General features: G+C 37.1%; 1 protein-coding gene across 1 annotated transcript; it reads right to left on the bottom strand.

Annotated features, from left to right (window-relative positions):
- Nucleotides 1-1,184: 1,184 nt before the first annotated feature.
- LOC112564313 (nuclear pore complex protein Nup107-like) lies at nucleotides 1,185-18,429 on the bottom strand. Its single transcript, XM_025239030.1, is given in 27 exon segments — nucleotides 1,185-1,747; nucleotides 1,981-2,145; nucleotides 2,613-2,681; nucleotides 3,122-3,295; nucleotides 3,538-3,609; nucleotides 3,829-3,917; nucleotides 4,538-4,640; nucleotides 5,661-5,824; nucleotides 6,332-6,467; nucleotides 6,693-6,811; nucleotides 7,940-8,009; nucleotides 8,754-8,802; nucleotides 9,116-9,194; nucleotides 9,197-9,320; nucleotides 9,798-9,968; nucleotides 10,274-10,387; nucleotides 10,501-10,579; nucleotides 10,847-10,944; nucleotides 11,328-11,399; nucleotides 11,615-11,774; nucleotides 12,045-12,201; nucleotides 13,161-13,230; nucleotides 15,273-15,323; nucleotides 15,446-15,531; nucleotides 15,962-16,054; nucleotides 17,473-17,581; nucleotides 18,325-18,429. Coding segments are annotated over 27 exon segments (2,799 nt in total). The 5' UTR covers nucleotides 18,346-18,429; the 3' UTR covers nucleotides 1,185-1,642.
- Nucleotides 18,430-18,520: the final 91 nt, after the last annotated feature.

The following is an 18,520-nucleotide window of genomic DNA, read 5'->3' as shown; positions in this document are numbered from 1 at the left end:
TTTCTGCTTTTACTGCAATTGCTCATCAGACCTACTAGTTAAAATTCTGAAATGCCATGTGGGATGTTCTAATGGTGATAATAGTAAAAGGGCCATAGCATTAATAACTTTTTAAAATTTTCTGAAATCAGCATGTTTCAAGGTGACAGCAGAACCACAGTAACTTATTCAGAAAAGATTTTCAATATAGATGTTGGGGAAACCCCAATATGTTGTTTGCTGGTTAGCAAAGGGAAGCTACTAGAGAATATTGAATAACCGGTAGGATGCTCATGCATGAATACTTGTTTTATGAGCTGTCTTTTTGAAAATGTTAAAAAGGTTTTTAAAATATTTGTCAATCAACAGAAACAGTAATCTCAGTGCCAGAAAAATCATTGCATCCTTAGATATGATGTGAATGACTATGTGATTTATTTGCAAAGAAAAAGGACTGATGCCTGCATGAAATCTTCACAAGCAATGTTTACAAAGCAGCTGATGCTTAATTTGGCAAAATGTAGCCAGCTAATGATTAGAATGCTGAAAACAAACAGCTGTTTGCAAAATGTGAAGTGAAACTGTTCTGCACCTTGGTAAATGATTTTTATGTTCTCAGTTCTGCATGCTACAAGTGCTCTACATCACTGCAGTGGAATGACTTTAAAGCCTTGCAGTTTTTCACCACCGTCACAGTTGTGGCACACATGTAAGATAATTTAATAATAGAATTTTAGTATGACATAAAACAGAGACTGTTTGAAGACTTCCAAGTTACTGATGGCTTCTCATGCCTTCCACTCCTATGTGCATGGACGTATCTTTTGAGTAGGCACCTTTTATGTATGATGTGTGACACTGTTAAGCAAACTGTTTATGTCAAAATGCATTGAGCTTGCTGCAGCACTAAAATGTGCTATAGAAATGTTTTTATACTTAAGCACCTAAAAAAAAAATTTGGTGCCACTATTGAAATTGAATACATGACATTAAAAAAAAAAAAGGGTGCAAGACATTGATTGCTCAAATGCTGGCACCCCCACCCCAAGTAAAGGTAAATATGCTTATTGCAAAGAAGAAAAAAAACCCTTTACCATCAGTCAATGTTTAAAAAATTTAAAACACACCTCTCCAGCATGTACAATACATTGTACGTACTATGATGAGCAATGCCTGAGATGAAAAAGCCTAAATCCTTAAAAAAGTTTAAAGTTCTGCTCCTGCGATATGAAAATAATTTGAAGCAGCATTTTACTTGTATTTATACAGAAAATTATCTCCATATCAAGAAAGAGAAATCAATGTTTTCAGAGGTCATTTTATTATTATTATAACTTTTTTTTTTTTTTTTTTTTTTTTTTTAGAAAGATGATAATTATTTACACCACCAATCAGCAGAGCAGTCCACCAATCAGTCTGGTAACTGTACAAATACAAAAATTTGTTTCTTGTAGATCTCTGTGCGTGCTAGGTCTTGCAAAGTCAGAGCTTTCACCACACCACCTGTTTGCCACTGTACACCATCAAAGCTGGAGCAGTCAGGATTTGCATTTTAACATTTGCCTGGTGTGCAAGACAGCATTTCCTATACAATATCCTATGCTGAAATATGAAGCTCACAGAACATTTCCTCTGCAGCAAGATAAATACCAGATTTTCCTTCTCATACTAGTTCATAGCCTATTGGGTCTTTGTTTGCTTCCAGAAGTTGAAGAGATGACTCCCTGATATGCCGTAATAACTGCTGCAGGTTTTCTTTGTTAAACTCCTGCAAAAAGTTACAAATTAATGAATTATTTGATGAGTGTAACCAAAAGAAGATAGACTAAAAGCAAATTTGTTCAACAAAAGACACTTCTGTTAGACTGCGAAGGACAAACTGGATGCCTATGTTTTGAAAGAATCTTGTAATCTGTTGGCTAATTCAGATTTTTATGAAGTATATCACCCTATGTAATATTTCTTTGTTGTTATCGTTTTAAAGCTATATTTCTTGTTAACCTTGTATAGTTGATAATCTTCTGATGCAATGTAGTCTGCAAGTTGTAGGCACTCTGAGTATAGACCACTGGAATGCATCACATGATGAAGGTTCAGACACAGTCCTGGAATATGAAGATGTCGCAAAAGTTTCAATTGTTCCGATCGAGTCTCCTCCTCTGAATCCTGTAGAGTATAAAAGCAAGTAGGTAAACTCTATGCAGTCAGCTGAATGTCTTACATGAAATAAAATTTGGTGTTCGTGGTGTTACTCTAATACAGTGGTTCTTAACCTTGTTTGAGGTACCAAACACACAAGTTTCATATGCACATTCACCGAACCCTTCTTTTGTGTCATCACGAATTGCGTGTGTGTCTTGACCTCAGTGGCGGAGGCTCCGCCGAACCCCTGAGACCGACTCACCGAACCCCGGTTAAGAACCAGTGCTCTAATACCAATAAAGCGTAGACAAGTGGTGGTGGTGTTAAAAGGATGCAGAGAATAAAACACAAGGATGACTTCTAAATGACACTTGACAGTGATGTGTATTTATATGATAAAAAGAAGCTTAAATGTGATGGAGAGAGAGGTGGGGGGAGGGGCATCTAAGATATTAACATATCTCCCCAAAATTGAAAACATTTGGACTTGCATCATGCTTGTCGACCATCCAGCCTCCATCAGCAAACAGAAGAACATTGTAGATGCGATCCTTTGTCGTCTTTTAGGAAAAATAAAAAAATAAAAATATATACTTGGCACCTACTCTTTTCTCATCTCCTTCCTACTGAAGTTATGCAAAATTACTCATTTGTCTCTGTGGCAATAAGAAAACACTACAGTAAAAGATCATATAATAGAAAGTGATTCACAACCTTCAGAAAATGCTTGGCTCAGTTTTTTTCCTACACAACATTTTGCAGCCTATTTCTTTAAAGAACAATCAAAATCTTGATTAATCTTCAGGTTTTGCTTTTTGGAGCTCTTCATTAACATGTTACAAATGTAAGAAAAGCATCAAAACGTACTGTATCTCTGAAAAAAGTCAGGGATATAGAACATTTGTGAAACTATCATTAACAAGTGTGACTGCCATTCAAAAGCAAGGGAAATCTTATTACTCTTTGTACCACAACCACCAAACCCCACATCCATACTAACCCGTGTCTGTCTGACAAGAGAGTGTTTCCATCTTTCCACCTCAACTTCATATTGTTTCATGCGGTGCTCCAAGGCAACACGATCTGTAAAGCTTGTGCCCCCTTGGCTACTAGGTTTAGCTGGCTTGCCATTATGGTATAGTGTAAACCAATCGCTGAAACTTTCCACTGCATCCTGAGGTTAAAGGCAAATGAAGTTCAGAACTGTTATCTTGCAGTTATCAAAGAACCATTTTGTCACATATAAGATAATTGTGCCTTTTCATTGTGAGACAGCTATGACTAAAAACATTTCATACAATTAGTAGGTACAATTTAAAAGTGTCTGATAAAAATTATGAGGTCACATTTGCATCATGCTGCAGGTATTAGAAAAAAACCCACTATTTATAAATTATGCAAGCCAGGGCTTCTCACCAGGTATGCCTTTAAACACAGATACTCTCGTACAGCATTGCTGTCAGATGCTGGCAAGATTGTTGACCCTGTCTGCAATGATAAAATAATTATTAAATTTTTTTTTTTTAAATCAAAACTTTTTTGACATTACAATCTTACGTAAACTCTTGACTGATGTACACTCAGATGAGAAAGTAGTTATGTTTTTGTTGTCAGCCAGCCTTCTATTTGTTTTAATGTCTGCATATGTTGAAAAATAATCTGTTTGCAGCAACACACTTTTACAGGATATCATCATGTTATTCCAACCTTCGCATGCCACATCTTGTAGATAACATCAATGCTGTCTGCTGGCAGCTTGTCAAACAACTCCCTGGCTGCAGTATGCTTCTTAACAGCTGGGGAAAAAATGAATAGGAATAATTTAGACGAATTCACCTTTAGTGAATAGCCCACATGAAACTCGGAACAAGTAAACTATGCTGTAGGTGATAACCCAGATGTCTTGGGTTAGCTTGTGAAAACAGAACAACAAAGCCTGTACTGTAATAACATCTTTCCTTAACATTGTCTCAGGTCTCAGACATGCTTGAGATTATTATATGATGCATATATTTATGATTAAAATACTGATAATTTTAAACAATTGAAAGTGTGTTCTAAACTAAATAATTTACAGAGCTATATCAAATAAAAGCTAACAGGGATCTAGATCAAATGCATTTCTGTTGTGATGAAACTGAAAATTCCTAGAACTCCTTCAAAATAACAGAACACTGTTTTGATACATAAAACCTGTTTTGAAAGCTGTCTGTAACACATTATGTGATCTGCTATTCTTCTCATGTAAATAAATGTTTGCTTCTCCTTGACTAACTTCTGAAAACAAACTTGAAGGGGACAACAAAATTTGATAACGTTTCACATAGCATTTTTTTAAAATGAAAAAAAACAACATATATTTTTAAGACAGCTAGTCCTGGAATATTTAAACCACAGCCATTAAGATATAACTCACCTATAAATGACCTCATAAGTGCATTTGCCTGCTTGAGGGCCTCAGCACGCTGTGATGGATCAAAAATCAGCCAGTCGATGGCTTCAATCTTGACACGATCTTCCTAAAAACAGAAGGCAGGGTACTTGAAATTCAGGAAGAAGTCTAATGCAGACATAGATATGCCAACACTAAAAAAAATCAAATAAAAAACCAAGAACAAAAGAAACAAAACAAAAACCAACCTCCACTGGGCCCTGTATGTGACTACAGTCAAATCTCCCTACTATGCCACCTACCGGGACCGAGCAAAAGTGGCATAGTAGTGAGAGTGGCATAGTAGAGAGGGTTCGTAAAAACGGCTTTATTTGCTCAAGTTACCCGTCAGTCCAAAGCAGGGGGGCAATTAATTTTCCCAAGGGGCCGCATGAGAAATTGGGATGGTTTTAGAGGGCCGGACTAATATAGTTAACTCAGTTTTACCTAACTGTATGTATATATACTGGCGGGCCGGTCACAGGAGTCTTTGCCCAGGTCTGGTCCAAAGCTCTCAAGAATCGTCGGCTTCGCTAGCTGTCTCCTCTCATTCTCCCCTCACCTCTTCATCCTCCACCCTTTCCGCGCACCTGCATCCTGTCGCTAGTCGACCCCTGTCACGTGGCTGTCACCCGGCCAGCGACCACCACTCCCCACATTGCCAGCCTCCACCCCTGTGTGCGTGCTATGTTCCATCCACCTAACTGCGATGTCCCACACTACCGTACAGTATAGTAATCGAGCACTGCGCGGAATTCACAACTTGTGTCTTTTAACAGTCACAAAAAAGTGGCATAGTAGCGAGAGTCTGGGGTGGCATAGTAAATTTTTTTTTACATTGAATTTATAGTCGGGACCGAGCAAAAGTGGCATAATACCGAGAGTGGCATAGTAGAGGGGTGGCATAGTAGGGAGATTTGACTGTATAGTCATTATGCAACTTTTGTTTCCTGTAAGTTAGCACAATAGTGATCAAAATTATGTGATAAATTGTCAGTTACCAAAGTCTCCAATAAGTAAACTGATCCCACACATAAAAATAAATAAAGGATGAGGGAAAAGTTTTTTTTTAAATGTCCTGCAGACAAATCTTTTATAAGCTGCACACCTCTGAAATTTTTGTGTCAATAGCAATTGAAGAATCAATGTCAGCAACGGTCCTGTCTTTATTGCGAATGTTCTCCACCACTGTCTTTGTTATCACAGCCAAATCTAAGTCTGCTTCTTCTGCCAACTGCAGACACACCTGTCGCTCCTCCTGCTCCTTAACTCCTACAATAACCAGGGACGAGAAAAGCACACAATGAAGATAACTTCATGATGTTCTGCACAAAGTCCTATTTTCATAGGACTCCGCTGTTTCAATTTTTTACACGATAACTACCTGGAAGATGAGAGAAGCTCTGCCTTTAATTTTTAACACTGTAACAGTTATGCAGTTCCTAACTACTTCATATCCTACAAAAATGGTAATAAAGAATGCAGAAAAAAGAGAAGAATGTTCCCACTGTTCAGTTTTAATCCCTCACTAACAGAGTTTATCTTTAAAGGCTGAACTTCTACCTTGATGGTGGGAGAGAAGAGTCGAGCCAGGACAGGAGGAAAAGAGCACACATGGTACTGTCTACCTTAGCGATTATGCTTCACTTGTTATTTCCATCTGATCTGACAATTATACTCACCTCTCTCTTGGGTCAAACCATTCTTTCCATCTGGATAGTATCCAGGGAAAAACAAAAATCTCTGAGCAAAACTCTGAATAGTACAACAAAGACTCACCTTCCAGGAAATGTGCATACCACTGCACTTGTAGATGTGAAGGTAATGTTGAGACATATTGTGCCACTAAGCGTTTCAGATCATTCTGGATCAGTCGCTCTACATAAGCCTCAAGTATCACAGTGCACAGCTTCTCCTGTAGTCCATTAGTTAATAAATTTTAGTTAATTAAGTAATTAGCTAAAAACCAAAATTCTAGTCATCTAGCAATGTGGTTAAATACTTGTAACATATCACTATATCTGCCAATGTGACTGAACAAAACATTTCTGCAGCTTTAGAAATCTAATTACATATATAATAAATACACATACAACATCCAAACACTTCATTAATAAAATTGAAATGCTAAAAGTGTGACCTTGCATTCCTGCCCAATGCTGCGCAGAAAGAGAATAAGGTGCGCCATGAACCGAATAAGATGCTGTGGTAGACTGCTGCGCTCTTCTTGTACCCAGCTGTACATCACTTCAATCAGTGCTGCACAAGGCAAGCAATAGCTTAAATAAATTTGTATGTAAATCTGCTTCTGCTGTTACATCAATACAGGAGCAGTTTCCTCAAATAAAATGTAACTTAAAAACAAAGTTGTAAGTACAAATCTTTAACATTATACAAATAGGAAAAGGCTGTTAGAACTAGTAAATTATATGTCTATGCAGACCAGCTTTAGTTTCAAGTGTTGTCTATTAATCTAAAAAAAAAATTCCAAGTTGTAACAGGGTTCCCAGGGATCAGGGATGGTGCCAAAAAAGGACCTTAAAAGGACCTTTCATGCATTCGTAAGGACCTAAGTGACAGTCATCAATGCTTAAGTTTTTCTCTTGTGTGGTCGGAAAGATGTATTATTTATGAATCTGTGGTCTTCTCTATGTTCTCAAATACATGTATTTCTAGTAATAAATAATCAAAGAGTTAATTTTGATGCTGTCTGCCATATTTAGATTAGATAACTTAAAAAGTGTCCTTAGCGCGCTGATAACATACACTGTTAATGTTCCAAGTTTTCTAGAAATCTAAGTAATAATAATTGCAAAACCTGAAAGCCATTCTTTGGTGTAATACAAAAGTCTTAGTTCACGTGTCTCTCTCTCGCACACACACTCTAACGGGAAGAGAGAGAGAAATAGAGCTATGCACAGTAGTACTAGAAGATCAAAGTTCAAGAAAGAGTAAGTTTCTAAAGACCTTTTGAAAAAAGAGTGTTTTTGTGAATACGGAAGGGCAACTAGTGTTGTACAGATGTGTAGACCAAACATGCGGCGAAAATCGTCGGTATTTTGCGCCAAAGTCGACTCGGAAATAAATTTGTGGTAATATTTTATCGATAAAAGGACTTAAAAGGGTCACAGAGAAAATGTAAGGACCTGTGTGAGAATTTGAAAGTACCGCATGGCAAATAAAAGGACTTAAAAGGCCTTTCGGCGAAAATTCAATATAAAAGGACTTAAAAGGACCTTGCAAGGACCTGGGAACCCTGTGTAAGTAGAGAATGTATAAGCAAACAATTTACAGTTTTAATCTGTTGCCATGTCACAAAGACTGTAGAACAAAAGAAAGGATAAAACATCACTTCAATATGCTATTTACATGCCGTCCACAACTTACCTGGAATATCTGCTAGAATGATGTGCTTCTGTATCACATGATAGCGTTGCTGACATTCTGCACGAATTTGCTGAAACATTAAGGGATAATTCTAGGATTTAAAAAAAAAAGGGACCCAGGGTCTCCCTCAAGAGAGGTTCCTTTGAAGCAAAAAGAGAAGCACATAGATAGGTCAACTGTCTCAAATTCACCCCTAACCCCTTTTTGTTTGTCATCTCCCTCACCCACCAATACCCCCTTCCACCTGTCAACTCTCTGTGGACCATCTGCTTATCAGATTCTGATCTTGCCTCCTGGTGGGAAAGGAGAACACCTCTGCTTAGGTAAAACTTCGTATTGTATAGAGACCACTCGTATTTCTCTGTCCAGCATGGTGACAATTCAATTTCAAGCGCTATTTCTTCGCCAATTTCATGCCGCAAAAGTTAATGCTTATAGTGCAGACAGCAAACAGTTGATTTGAAGTTAATCCAGTTTTCATTGACAAGGTATCAACTCGTGCCTATAATGGCAGAAATTATTTTTGAGGTGCTACATCAAGTGTTAAAATACATGCTAAGTACAGTATTTTAGCAGGTGCAGAGAAAATTCTGCATCTTTTAACAGAGGCCACATCCTTAATGATTTCTATATATGACTCCACCGGTTAAAATTGCAATCATACCTGCATGTGTCTAAAATTACATAATTTTAAAAAGTCCACATCTAACAACATGGTGAGAAATATGTAGTCTCTTGAATCCTGTTCAAATCTGGTGAGCAAATTTTATAAAATGATAATAACTTCAGCTGGTCTCGAAAAAGGAGTACATACATCGTCTGTGCTTGCAGCGAGCTCCTCAAACACTTGACTTGGCTCCATTCTGTTAGAAAAAAAAGGTGCAAAGTCTTATTTTCTTTAATGTGTGAATTTCAACAAAAAAGAAAGCCCACCCACCCCCATCAACCCATATGCAAAAGAAATTAAACCCAAACCCTGAACTCTGTAACAGTAAGGAAACAGAAGAGAAGTACAAAAGAAGGCAAATAATTGCTTTGGTTTAAGAACATACACTGAAAAGGTTCAACAAAAATAAGATTTCATTATAATCAGGAGCAAAAAGAAGCATACATCAAACTGAAGAAAAATGGCACCTTAGCATTTTTAAGCTCAAAGAACACCAAACTAAGACTTACAGTCTGTCCCAGTAGACAGCAGGCAGGTCCACAGGCTGTCTAAAAGAAATTCTTCTCAGCCGTATCTCTTGTTCCACCCTACATCCACTAAAGTGCGAAAGTAAGCCCACAAGCAGTCATACCATGAATGACAAACTGGTAACAAACTTTTCAGGTTACCACTAAAAGCAGCATAAATTGCTGTTTCAAAAGGATCGTATTTTCCCTGAAAGCAAGAAACAACTGTTTATTATTTGCTGAATTTAAGAACCATTAGTCAGTAAATATGTGAGATAAATAGACTGCTTTACCTATCATTTTCTCACTTTTTATGCAACTTAGTCTGCACATGTATGCAAGCACAAATGTACAGGTATTAGTGAGATAAGAAAAGAGCAACATATGCCAAGAAGAGAAAACAAAGGAGGAAAGAGAAAAACTGGAAATACTTATGGAAAGAGCTGGTTTAATCAAAATAGGCTCAAGACATTAAGTACTGTCACTTGTTGATCATGTACACCAAACTGATCCCTATGTGAATAAATTGCTAAAATGCATCTTATAATTATGAAGACACAACATTCTTAAATCTTTCTGTTGTTTATTTGAAAATTTGGAAATAAATCTGCAACTTCGGCAATGTTAAGACCAGGACCTAAACACCTGAGTGAGAGAGAGAAGTGAAATAAAAATCAGCTCCTACTTCAGAGGCCATTTTCCAGCACACTTGTTTCCAAATATCTCGGTAAGGGTTGCCTGTGATAGGGCTAATGTTAGCTTGCAGATGCTGGTAATTGGGGTCGTGAACCAAACGCCAGCCTTCCAGGGTGGCTGCCCGCCATGCCTGGCCACAACTCTGACACAGCTCTTGAGCCTGACAAGCCAATATACTCTCTTAAGCACTGAGCAATGTCAACACATAGAAACACACGTTACATTCAAATCTACTTCAAAAACAACTAGATTTCAAAAAAGCATAAAATGTAATGTCATAAAAATGCTTATGGTTACTTTACTAATGTCGCATGCACTTGCCTGTGTGCACCCGAGTGTCTAGACATGTCTGCTTCAACCTTATTAGTCACCATAAATGATTGACCGGATGTCAGACTCAGACTTGCACTAGTTCATTCTAGGACAAATTTGTTGACTTAAAAGATTAGTAGTACACTAGCCTACCCTATCTAGCTGCCCTGCCCGAATACACATGAACAGATGCTGCAGCAAGCGTTGCTCATCCTCTTTGTCCAAGTCATCGAGAAAACGCTTTTGGCGCACAGGTGCATCAGGGTCCTAGACAAACATATAAATAATATATACAGCTTATTACAAAACACCACAGGGAACAAAATTAAGAACAGACTGATCTGGAAAAAGAAATAATAACATGTAAGGATAAAGCTTACCAGCTGATCAACCAAAGGTCTTTCCACAGTCAGAGCTGTCCCTTTTTTCCTGCTCTGAAGTTGGTGTAAAGTATTCTCCCTTAATACAAAGAACAATTTTTTTTCATAGATTTAACTGTTTAGTATTTGCTAAATTTAATAACCATTTGGCGGTAAACATGTGAGATAAATAGATTGCTTTACCTATCATTCTCTTGCACTTAAATTAAAAATTAAGATGATGATTGACATGTGCATGCATTACATGCTACCAGATATTTAAGTATAAGAATGTACAGAGAGAGAGATATCCATCTGTCTGCTGACAATTTAAAATTATAAAAAAAATTCTTAGACCAATACTTACCAAACCAGAGGCTGATTACCAGAAATGAAAAATTTTACATTGTCTGCAATGTCATCCAAATCTTCCCGAGCACAGCTCTCAAGCCAATCAACAACCAGCTATCAATCACGATAAAAGCAAAATCTTTACATTTTAAAATGGAATTCATCACATTTTTCAAAACACATTGAGATCAAATCTTGTTAAAAAGAACAATTATACCCTTATATTTTTTTTAAGTTCCATAGGATGAGTAACAAAGTGACAAAGCAAATTCTAGCCTCTGCATTGTCCCATAGTCAATAAACATAACTACAGCACTGTGTAGTCACACACTGGCTTGCAATAACATGAGACATGTACATAAAATAATAAAATTCAAAATCTCACAGTTACTTGAAATGTTTTCTCCTATTGTTTTTAATTGGTGAACAGATGATGTGATGCAATTACATCTGCTTATGACAATCTTCTACAATAATAATAATAAAAGGTCACATACCTGGCACTGGCGGAGAGTGCTGTCTTTTTCAAACAGTTTACTAACAATCTCTTGTTCACTAGCCTCCAAAACCTGAAGAAAGGGATTACAGGTGGTAATTTATTTTTAAATCTACAATGGATTTTACCTATTTCCAAATCTGAAAACTTTTGTGTGGGATTTTCAAAGTATCCTTCAGCAAATCCTTTTCTGCCTTTATGTGCATTGTAAGAAAGAACTGATACAAAATTATCCAAAACTTTCCTGCCATGTTCCTGAAAAAGATCACACACATACACAATATTTACCTTCTTTTCTGCATCCTCTTCCATGTCACTTTCATCATCCACATGCGTAGTTTGATTAACAGCTGCAGTCTCTAATCGGTCTTTGTACAGAGACCGAATTAGCTGCCATGTGCTGCGCTCCTTGTCCAGAAGGTCTAGCATGTTGTATGTCTTCTGAAACCTCCAAACATTATAATACCTTAACTGTTGTGCCTGGATTTATCACCCATTTATTCATTTCACAACTTTTAAAAGTATAAATTGAAAGCAGTTCCATAAGCATTATCAACAAAAGTTCTATGGGTCTAGAAAGATTTATTTCTGAAAAGCTATTTCACAACTTGCTTTTTAAGTTAATTCAATGTAATGACTCATACTAAAGTTAATAATGTTATCCTCATTTTTCTCTAATTACTTATTCCAAAACACTAGTCTTAAATGCAAAGCTTACTTTTGTTGCTCTCTGCGTGCTCGCTTGACAAGTTTACGGAGAATCATGACTTGGTCAGTACATGAACTCTCGTAATCTGACAACAAGTCTAAAACTTGATATGGTGAAGTGTGCTGATGTAAAGACTGGGCAAACTCAGTATACAACCCCATAGATGCTGATGATAAAAGCAGATGTAACACAGTATAAATTAACAAGATGGCTGTGTTCAATTTTAATATTTAAGTTTGTAAAAGCCAATGTAATTAAAGTTAGGAGTAACAAGCAAAAACAAAAATCCACAAATGTTTCATTTATGGCTTTAACAACTTGGGGAGAAAGAAAATTAATGTTAAAGAAAAAGTAAATGCCTCAACTTTATTTTGAATGGTCCACATTCTTTCAAAGGTCATGAATCACATTTATTTCCAATTCTTCAAGTGTCAACACAGTTCAGGGACCGTGACCAATGCCAAGTAGTTTATAAGTCCTAAAGAACTAAATGATAGTTTTAATGCCTCAGTATTTCAAATGTGCTGATATCGATGGGCTTATTGCTTGCTTAATTGTTGAGTTATATCATGGCAAGAAATAATCAACTAGGAAAGCAATAGGATAAACATCCTTATTATGCCAAAGAATCTTCAATCTATAATCACTTCTATTAATTCCATATAGAGTGGTTATTAATAGGTGGTATAAGTGATAGACTTCAAAAATGTGGCCAACTCAGAAAGTAGTATATTCTAATGCTCATATAGTTCAAATTTTCATGGAATGGCCATCAAACATAAAGTCTAACCTATCAGACACTACATTTCACTTATTAATAACTTTAACAAAGTAGTATTTGACTTCACAATGTACACTACATCAGGGAAACTGATTTCCCAAGTTTATCCTTCCTCCCATAATCACTAAAAATTAAAATATTTGCTCACTCAAGAAGACAAGCGAAATTAGGCATCAAAAGACTAAATCAACGCTTGCTGTTAAAGAAGCAGAGATTAATCAAATATTTTTAATGAAATCTTACACTTTAAAAAAAAAATTCTGATGACATTGCCTTGCTCCCCCCCCTTTTGCTAGGCGACTATTATTCAAAAATATTAATATAGATAAAAGCTTTAAGTGTACCTGTTAGCCCAGGGTCATCTTCCATTAACAGGTTAATATTTGTTGTGGTCAAGTCATCTGTCAGGCCTGCCTGATGAATATAACAGCAGCACTGATTACATCTACATTAATTACATCTACTATGCCATAAAAGATGGGCAAAACAACCCTCTAAAACATATTACGCAAAGATGGCAGGTTGTTACTTCTACACTCCATAACATTTCAATAAGCTCATAAATTATTTTTCAAATTACTTCATTTAGTAAGATACTAAATCACCAGACCATAACCAAGTGTTGTTCTGTTCATCTAAGGCATAAAAATGTTTGTCCATATTTTCATAAAGAACCCTAGACCTCATTTCTCATATCACTGAAGGGGACTTGCTATATAAGGCCTAATTAGCATGCACTTGAATCTCTCACATGTGGCTTCCAGACAAATAGTTAACAATTTATACCAAAATGGCTTTTTATCAACCAAGTTTTTATGACAATTTAAAAAGTAATGCCAGTGGTAAGCTCTCTTAACCTACCAGTAACTTTAAGGTAAATTTTATGTTTGTCTAAAGCTAGGCTTTAGAACAGCGGTTCTCAACCTGTGGGGCGCGACCCCCTGGGGGGTCGCGACGTGCCTACAAGGGGGTCGCGAAGGTGGTCATTTTTTAAAAAAAGTTTCTTATACTGGTATTAGTGAAATTAGTTTACATTGTGTAACCGAGTGGTGAGGGCGATCAAACTCCAAATCTCTTCTCCCTATTCAAGTACACTGTCTCGGCATGCAGTGACTTCTCACTTCCAAAACTCAAAACACATCCCCCTCTCAACAATTAAGCCTCCAATCTCCTCCTCTCACCTTTTGCCTCTCTCTTCCCCAATCTCTCATCGCTGACTCCCTCTCCTCTCCAGTCACACCTCTCTTTTTTTAAAAAACATCTAAAAGCAGGCATTCAGGAAACGTCCATCATTCACACCCTTTCATTCGCACGTGCTCAGTACTAGTGCTCTAGGTCCTGACAGAAGGCCATGACCAGACAAGGAAGGACACCACCATATTACAAACAATTGACAAGATGAATGCTTTCGTCCGAAACATTTCGTTGTGGACGCAGAAGATACTCCAAGAAATATTTTGATATGTTTCCGTGCTTGTGTAAGTGCAAGGCTGACTTTAACTTGAATCTTGATCAGGTGAAGAATGTAATTATTGCCCATCTAAGCGGACTGCAAGAAAGGTTTCAGCATTACTTCGCTGAAATTGATGTGACTAAATACGATTGGATTCGTAATCCATTTCTGGCTGCTCCTAGCACAAGCGGGTTGTCCAGAAGAGCAGCTCATCGACCTTCGAGTGACCAATCCTGAAAATGGTCTTCCAAACAACACAGTGCAACATTCTGGATTAGCATCAACGGTGAATATCCTCTCCTTTCTGAGAAAGCAATGAAAGTTCTGCTGCCATTTTCAACTTCATATATGTGTGAGCAAGGATTTTCAGCATTGGCAGCACTGAAGTCTCAATACAGAAATCGTGTGGACGCAGAGGCTGAGCTGCGAATAGCAGTGGGTACGAACATCGACCAGGTTCGCTTCTCTATGCAACAGCAAGCATGCTCAACCTTCTCATTAATCAAAGTGAGTGTCAATAAAATAATATTTATTAGCACCACAGAATTTGTTTTAGTAAATTTCATTAACAGTTATACTTCTTGCAGATACGAACTTTGTTCTCCGTTGTTGATTTCCTCGACGAGGCGTTCGAGGTTAGCTAAGGCTTCCCCCCCCCCCGCTCTTCCACCGACCTAGCTGGCTAAGGGGGGTCGCGGACGTACCGGTGTTCGTCAGGGGGGTCGCCACATGTAAAAGGTTGAGAACCGCTGCTTTAGAATATCCATTAGGAACTCTTCTGGACACAGTTTATGATTCCAGATGTAGAATCAAGCATGTTAAATCTTTTTTTCAACTGCACCACACTGCAACAATAAAATTCCTCTTCCCATCAGTACCTGGAGTTAAATGAAATTTGAGGAAAAGGAAAAGAACCTGTTAGACTTAAATCTTTAGTTCCTCGTCACAATGGCCTGTGTACAAAAATTGCATACAGATGGCACCAAACATTAAATGATCATACCTCTACTTGCAAAACGTTTGATGTACTTCCAAGTATGCTGTCTGATGCATTCTGTAACAAAATATTATTTCTGCTTATAAACTTTTCACAAATGTATTCAATGTTTGTATTTGCAGATGCACTGTCCTTTGTATAGCATTCAAAGAAAACCAGGGACAAAAGTGAATTCTTACCACTAACACTGATGCTGGGTGTGAAGGTGTGAAGAGCATATCACTGACATCAAATGTGGATGGAGACACAACTTTCCTTGGAGTATCTGGATATCAATTTTGTTATATAGAACAAAAATGTCACATTAGAAACATGTTTTTTAAAATAGTCATAAAATTTTACGAATGAAGCACTGTTGAAACATGCCAATACAAATAATAAATATTGTATGACTGAAGCCATTACTGAAACTAAAGCTGCTACATTTACTTTTTAAGCCAAAGAGGGAACAAAAGATTAATAAGGTGAAAAGATCATGCTAGACAAGGTCTTCTTCACACTAGGCAGCAATTTCAATTGCTGAAATACAGGCAATTCTAACACTTTTACAAAGAATAAAGTCATGAAAAAAAAAAATCGCCCGGACAGATTTTTACGCCCACAATATCAGATGAGAAATTCACTTAACCCATACTGGTATACACACAAGCACATACTCCTTATTGCCTACATGCACATATATAAGTTGAACATACAAGCACTGTGCCTCAACAGCCCAACACGGGGTGTTCGTGAACCCACAGATGAAGAAAATACAGGTGTTACTGCATCATCAAGTTGTTTTAAGGCTGTAGTAGGTTAAGAAAACACAATTTTTCAACAACTACTTTATGTTGATTTTATGTAAATGTGTAGTTAAGTCAATGAATTGGTATCTGTATTACTTATTATTTCTTAATGACAATTTCATTCAAAGCATACTTCATCAGTAAACTTTTAGACAATGTTTCTGTCAGTCCACCATAACCTGCAATATCAAAATTTTCCAAGATGATGTACAAGCATTTCCTTGCCCAGTACTTTGTCTCTCCTACATTTCTCCAAATGTTTTTAACTTAAGTTTTCCTTTACTAAAATGAAAAGGTAAAGTAACAGCTTTATTTCCTCCATCATCTGACTACTTAACACTAAAACATAATGAGGCCATAGTGTGTATCCATGTGCTGCACAAGACAGGATTTTGTATAGGTGCATAGGAGAGGTGAGTATAAGATTTGCGCATATAAGTGTGTCTGTTTAGGGTTATGTTTGTGTGTGCGTGAATGATGAGCTGTCACTTTACGTATCTGTGAGTAAGTGATGGTCATGAGTTTTTTTTTTTTTTGTAATTCTATTTTTTTGGAGCACGAAAAACTCCACACAAGAATTTGTCTGTGTACATATTGACATAATGAATGTTGTCTTGTCAAAATTGATTTCTTCTTCTTTTTCACCTTAGTCTCTAATCAGTTAAATCAGATACCTATCTCTTGTTGAACTTCAAGTGAGCTAGTGAAGTCACAGTAATCAATTTAAATGATAAGAAATGTGTAAATAAAGTGAATGGCTTGGAACAAAGTGTCAGCTATAATCAGTAAACTATGTTGTTACTCAAGTTTTGTCTTTTAGGATTTAAAGAGGCCATGGTGATTCTAAAATACGGAGCAGAAACGTGGAGGACGACCAAGGGCACAACGAAGAAGATCCAAACGTTTGTCAACCAGTGCCTGCGCAGAATCCTCAGAATTCACTGGCCAGAGAGGATAAGCAACACCGACCTGTGGCAGAGAACGAAACAACAGCCCATAGAGGAGGAAATCCTGCGGAGAAGATGGTTTTCTAGGACACACCCTAAGGAAACCAACATCAACGTCACAAGACAGTCGCTGACATGGAACCCCAGGAAAGAGAAAGCGAGGAAGGCCGAGAAACACCTGGAGACGGGACCTCGCCGCCGACACCAAGCTCACCGGATTTGGATGGGGTCAGCTGGTGACGGTAGCCCAGGACAGGAGGCGTTGGAGGGCGGTCGTCGATGGCCTATGCACCAGGAGGGGCGAAGGGCATAACTGATGGTGATTCTAAAAGCAACAGCACACTAAGACCATTCTTACTGATTTCCATCTAAACACTCATTGTTATTTGTATATGTACAGCACTGTTCTTGCCTTGTAAACATCCAGCATTCTTAATCTAAATTTATAACAAAAATAAAATTAAAGGATACATTTCTGCAAATCTATGTTTGTACTTTGACGTCGGAAAGTTAGCCCTGTGTCTTTTTCACGTGGGGCTGGTGATTTACCTTCCAACATTTCATCAAATCCCCCATGGAGCTAGTTTTCAAAAAAGTATAAAAAGATGCATATATATATATACACACACAGTTACTATCTACATAGCTGTTACTGTACATATAAATTATAATTATTATTACAACCACTGAAGTTGCAATATTTCTAATCATTTACACAGTCAAAATTTGTCTTCATTATAAAATATTTTGATTGGCATTCTGAATGTGATAAAAAAAAAAATACTTGTATCTCAGTGGCACTAGTTCCAAAATTACATGCTTTTTTTTTACTACTGTGTGCATGCTGTATCGTTTATAGTACACAAAGTTGTTCAGACTTTGAATTCTTTCTACACCCAAAGCATATTGTATTGTACGTACTATCATAGCATGATAAGAATTATACACGCATACATACAACACAGGCAGTGCAATCACGAACGTGAATTACTTATACACGTCTGTGGTGCAATGAACCAACCCAAGAAAAAAAGAAAAAAAAACAAAAGCTATCTCTGGAAAGAAGCCGTGCCGATAGCGAAAAATCTTGACTGGATATTAATGTCGGTGCTTATTTTGGTTTAATACACAATACTTAACCTCAAGCGTTTTACAAGAAAAAAATTTCTGAAGTCGAATGATAAGTTAGGGCTAGTTGAGTAAAGAAATACAAGATCTACTATATACCACTATAAATATATACCACTAATCAGATTCTTTATTCACATAAAAGAAAATTTAAAGTATAATCATTTATGATCGTCGCTCAATTAAAAATTATACCTGTCTTCTGATTACAGCCATTGCCTAGGACTGAGTTTAGTTTCATTCAACCAAACACGATCACGATCGCGCCCTTCGACAGGAAGTGTCGACAAGACTGTTAAAATGTTGACCCGGAAACGCGGCGGCACTCCAAAAAAATATCACAAAACCTGCAAGAATATTTTCCCATAATAAATACATCATGAAGTTTCAT

This window comes from Pomacea canaliculata, linkage group LG5 (assembly GCF_003073045.1).
Source record: "Pomacea canaliculata isolate SZHN2017 linkage group LG5, ASM307304v1, whole genome shotgun sequence".
In the NCBI taxonomy this organism is placed as follows: domain Eukaryota; kingdom Metazoa; phylum Mollusca; class Gastropoda; order Architaenioglossa; family Ampullariidae; genus Pomacea; species Pomacea canaliculata.
The sequence above is the reverse complement of the archived record's forward strand: the minus strand, read 5'-3'. Positions and strand labels throughout refer to the sequence as shown.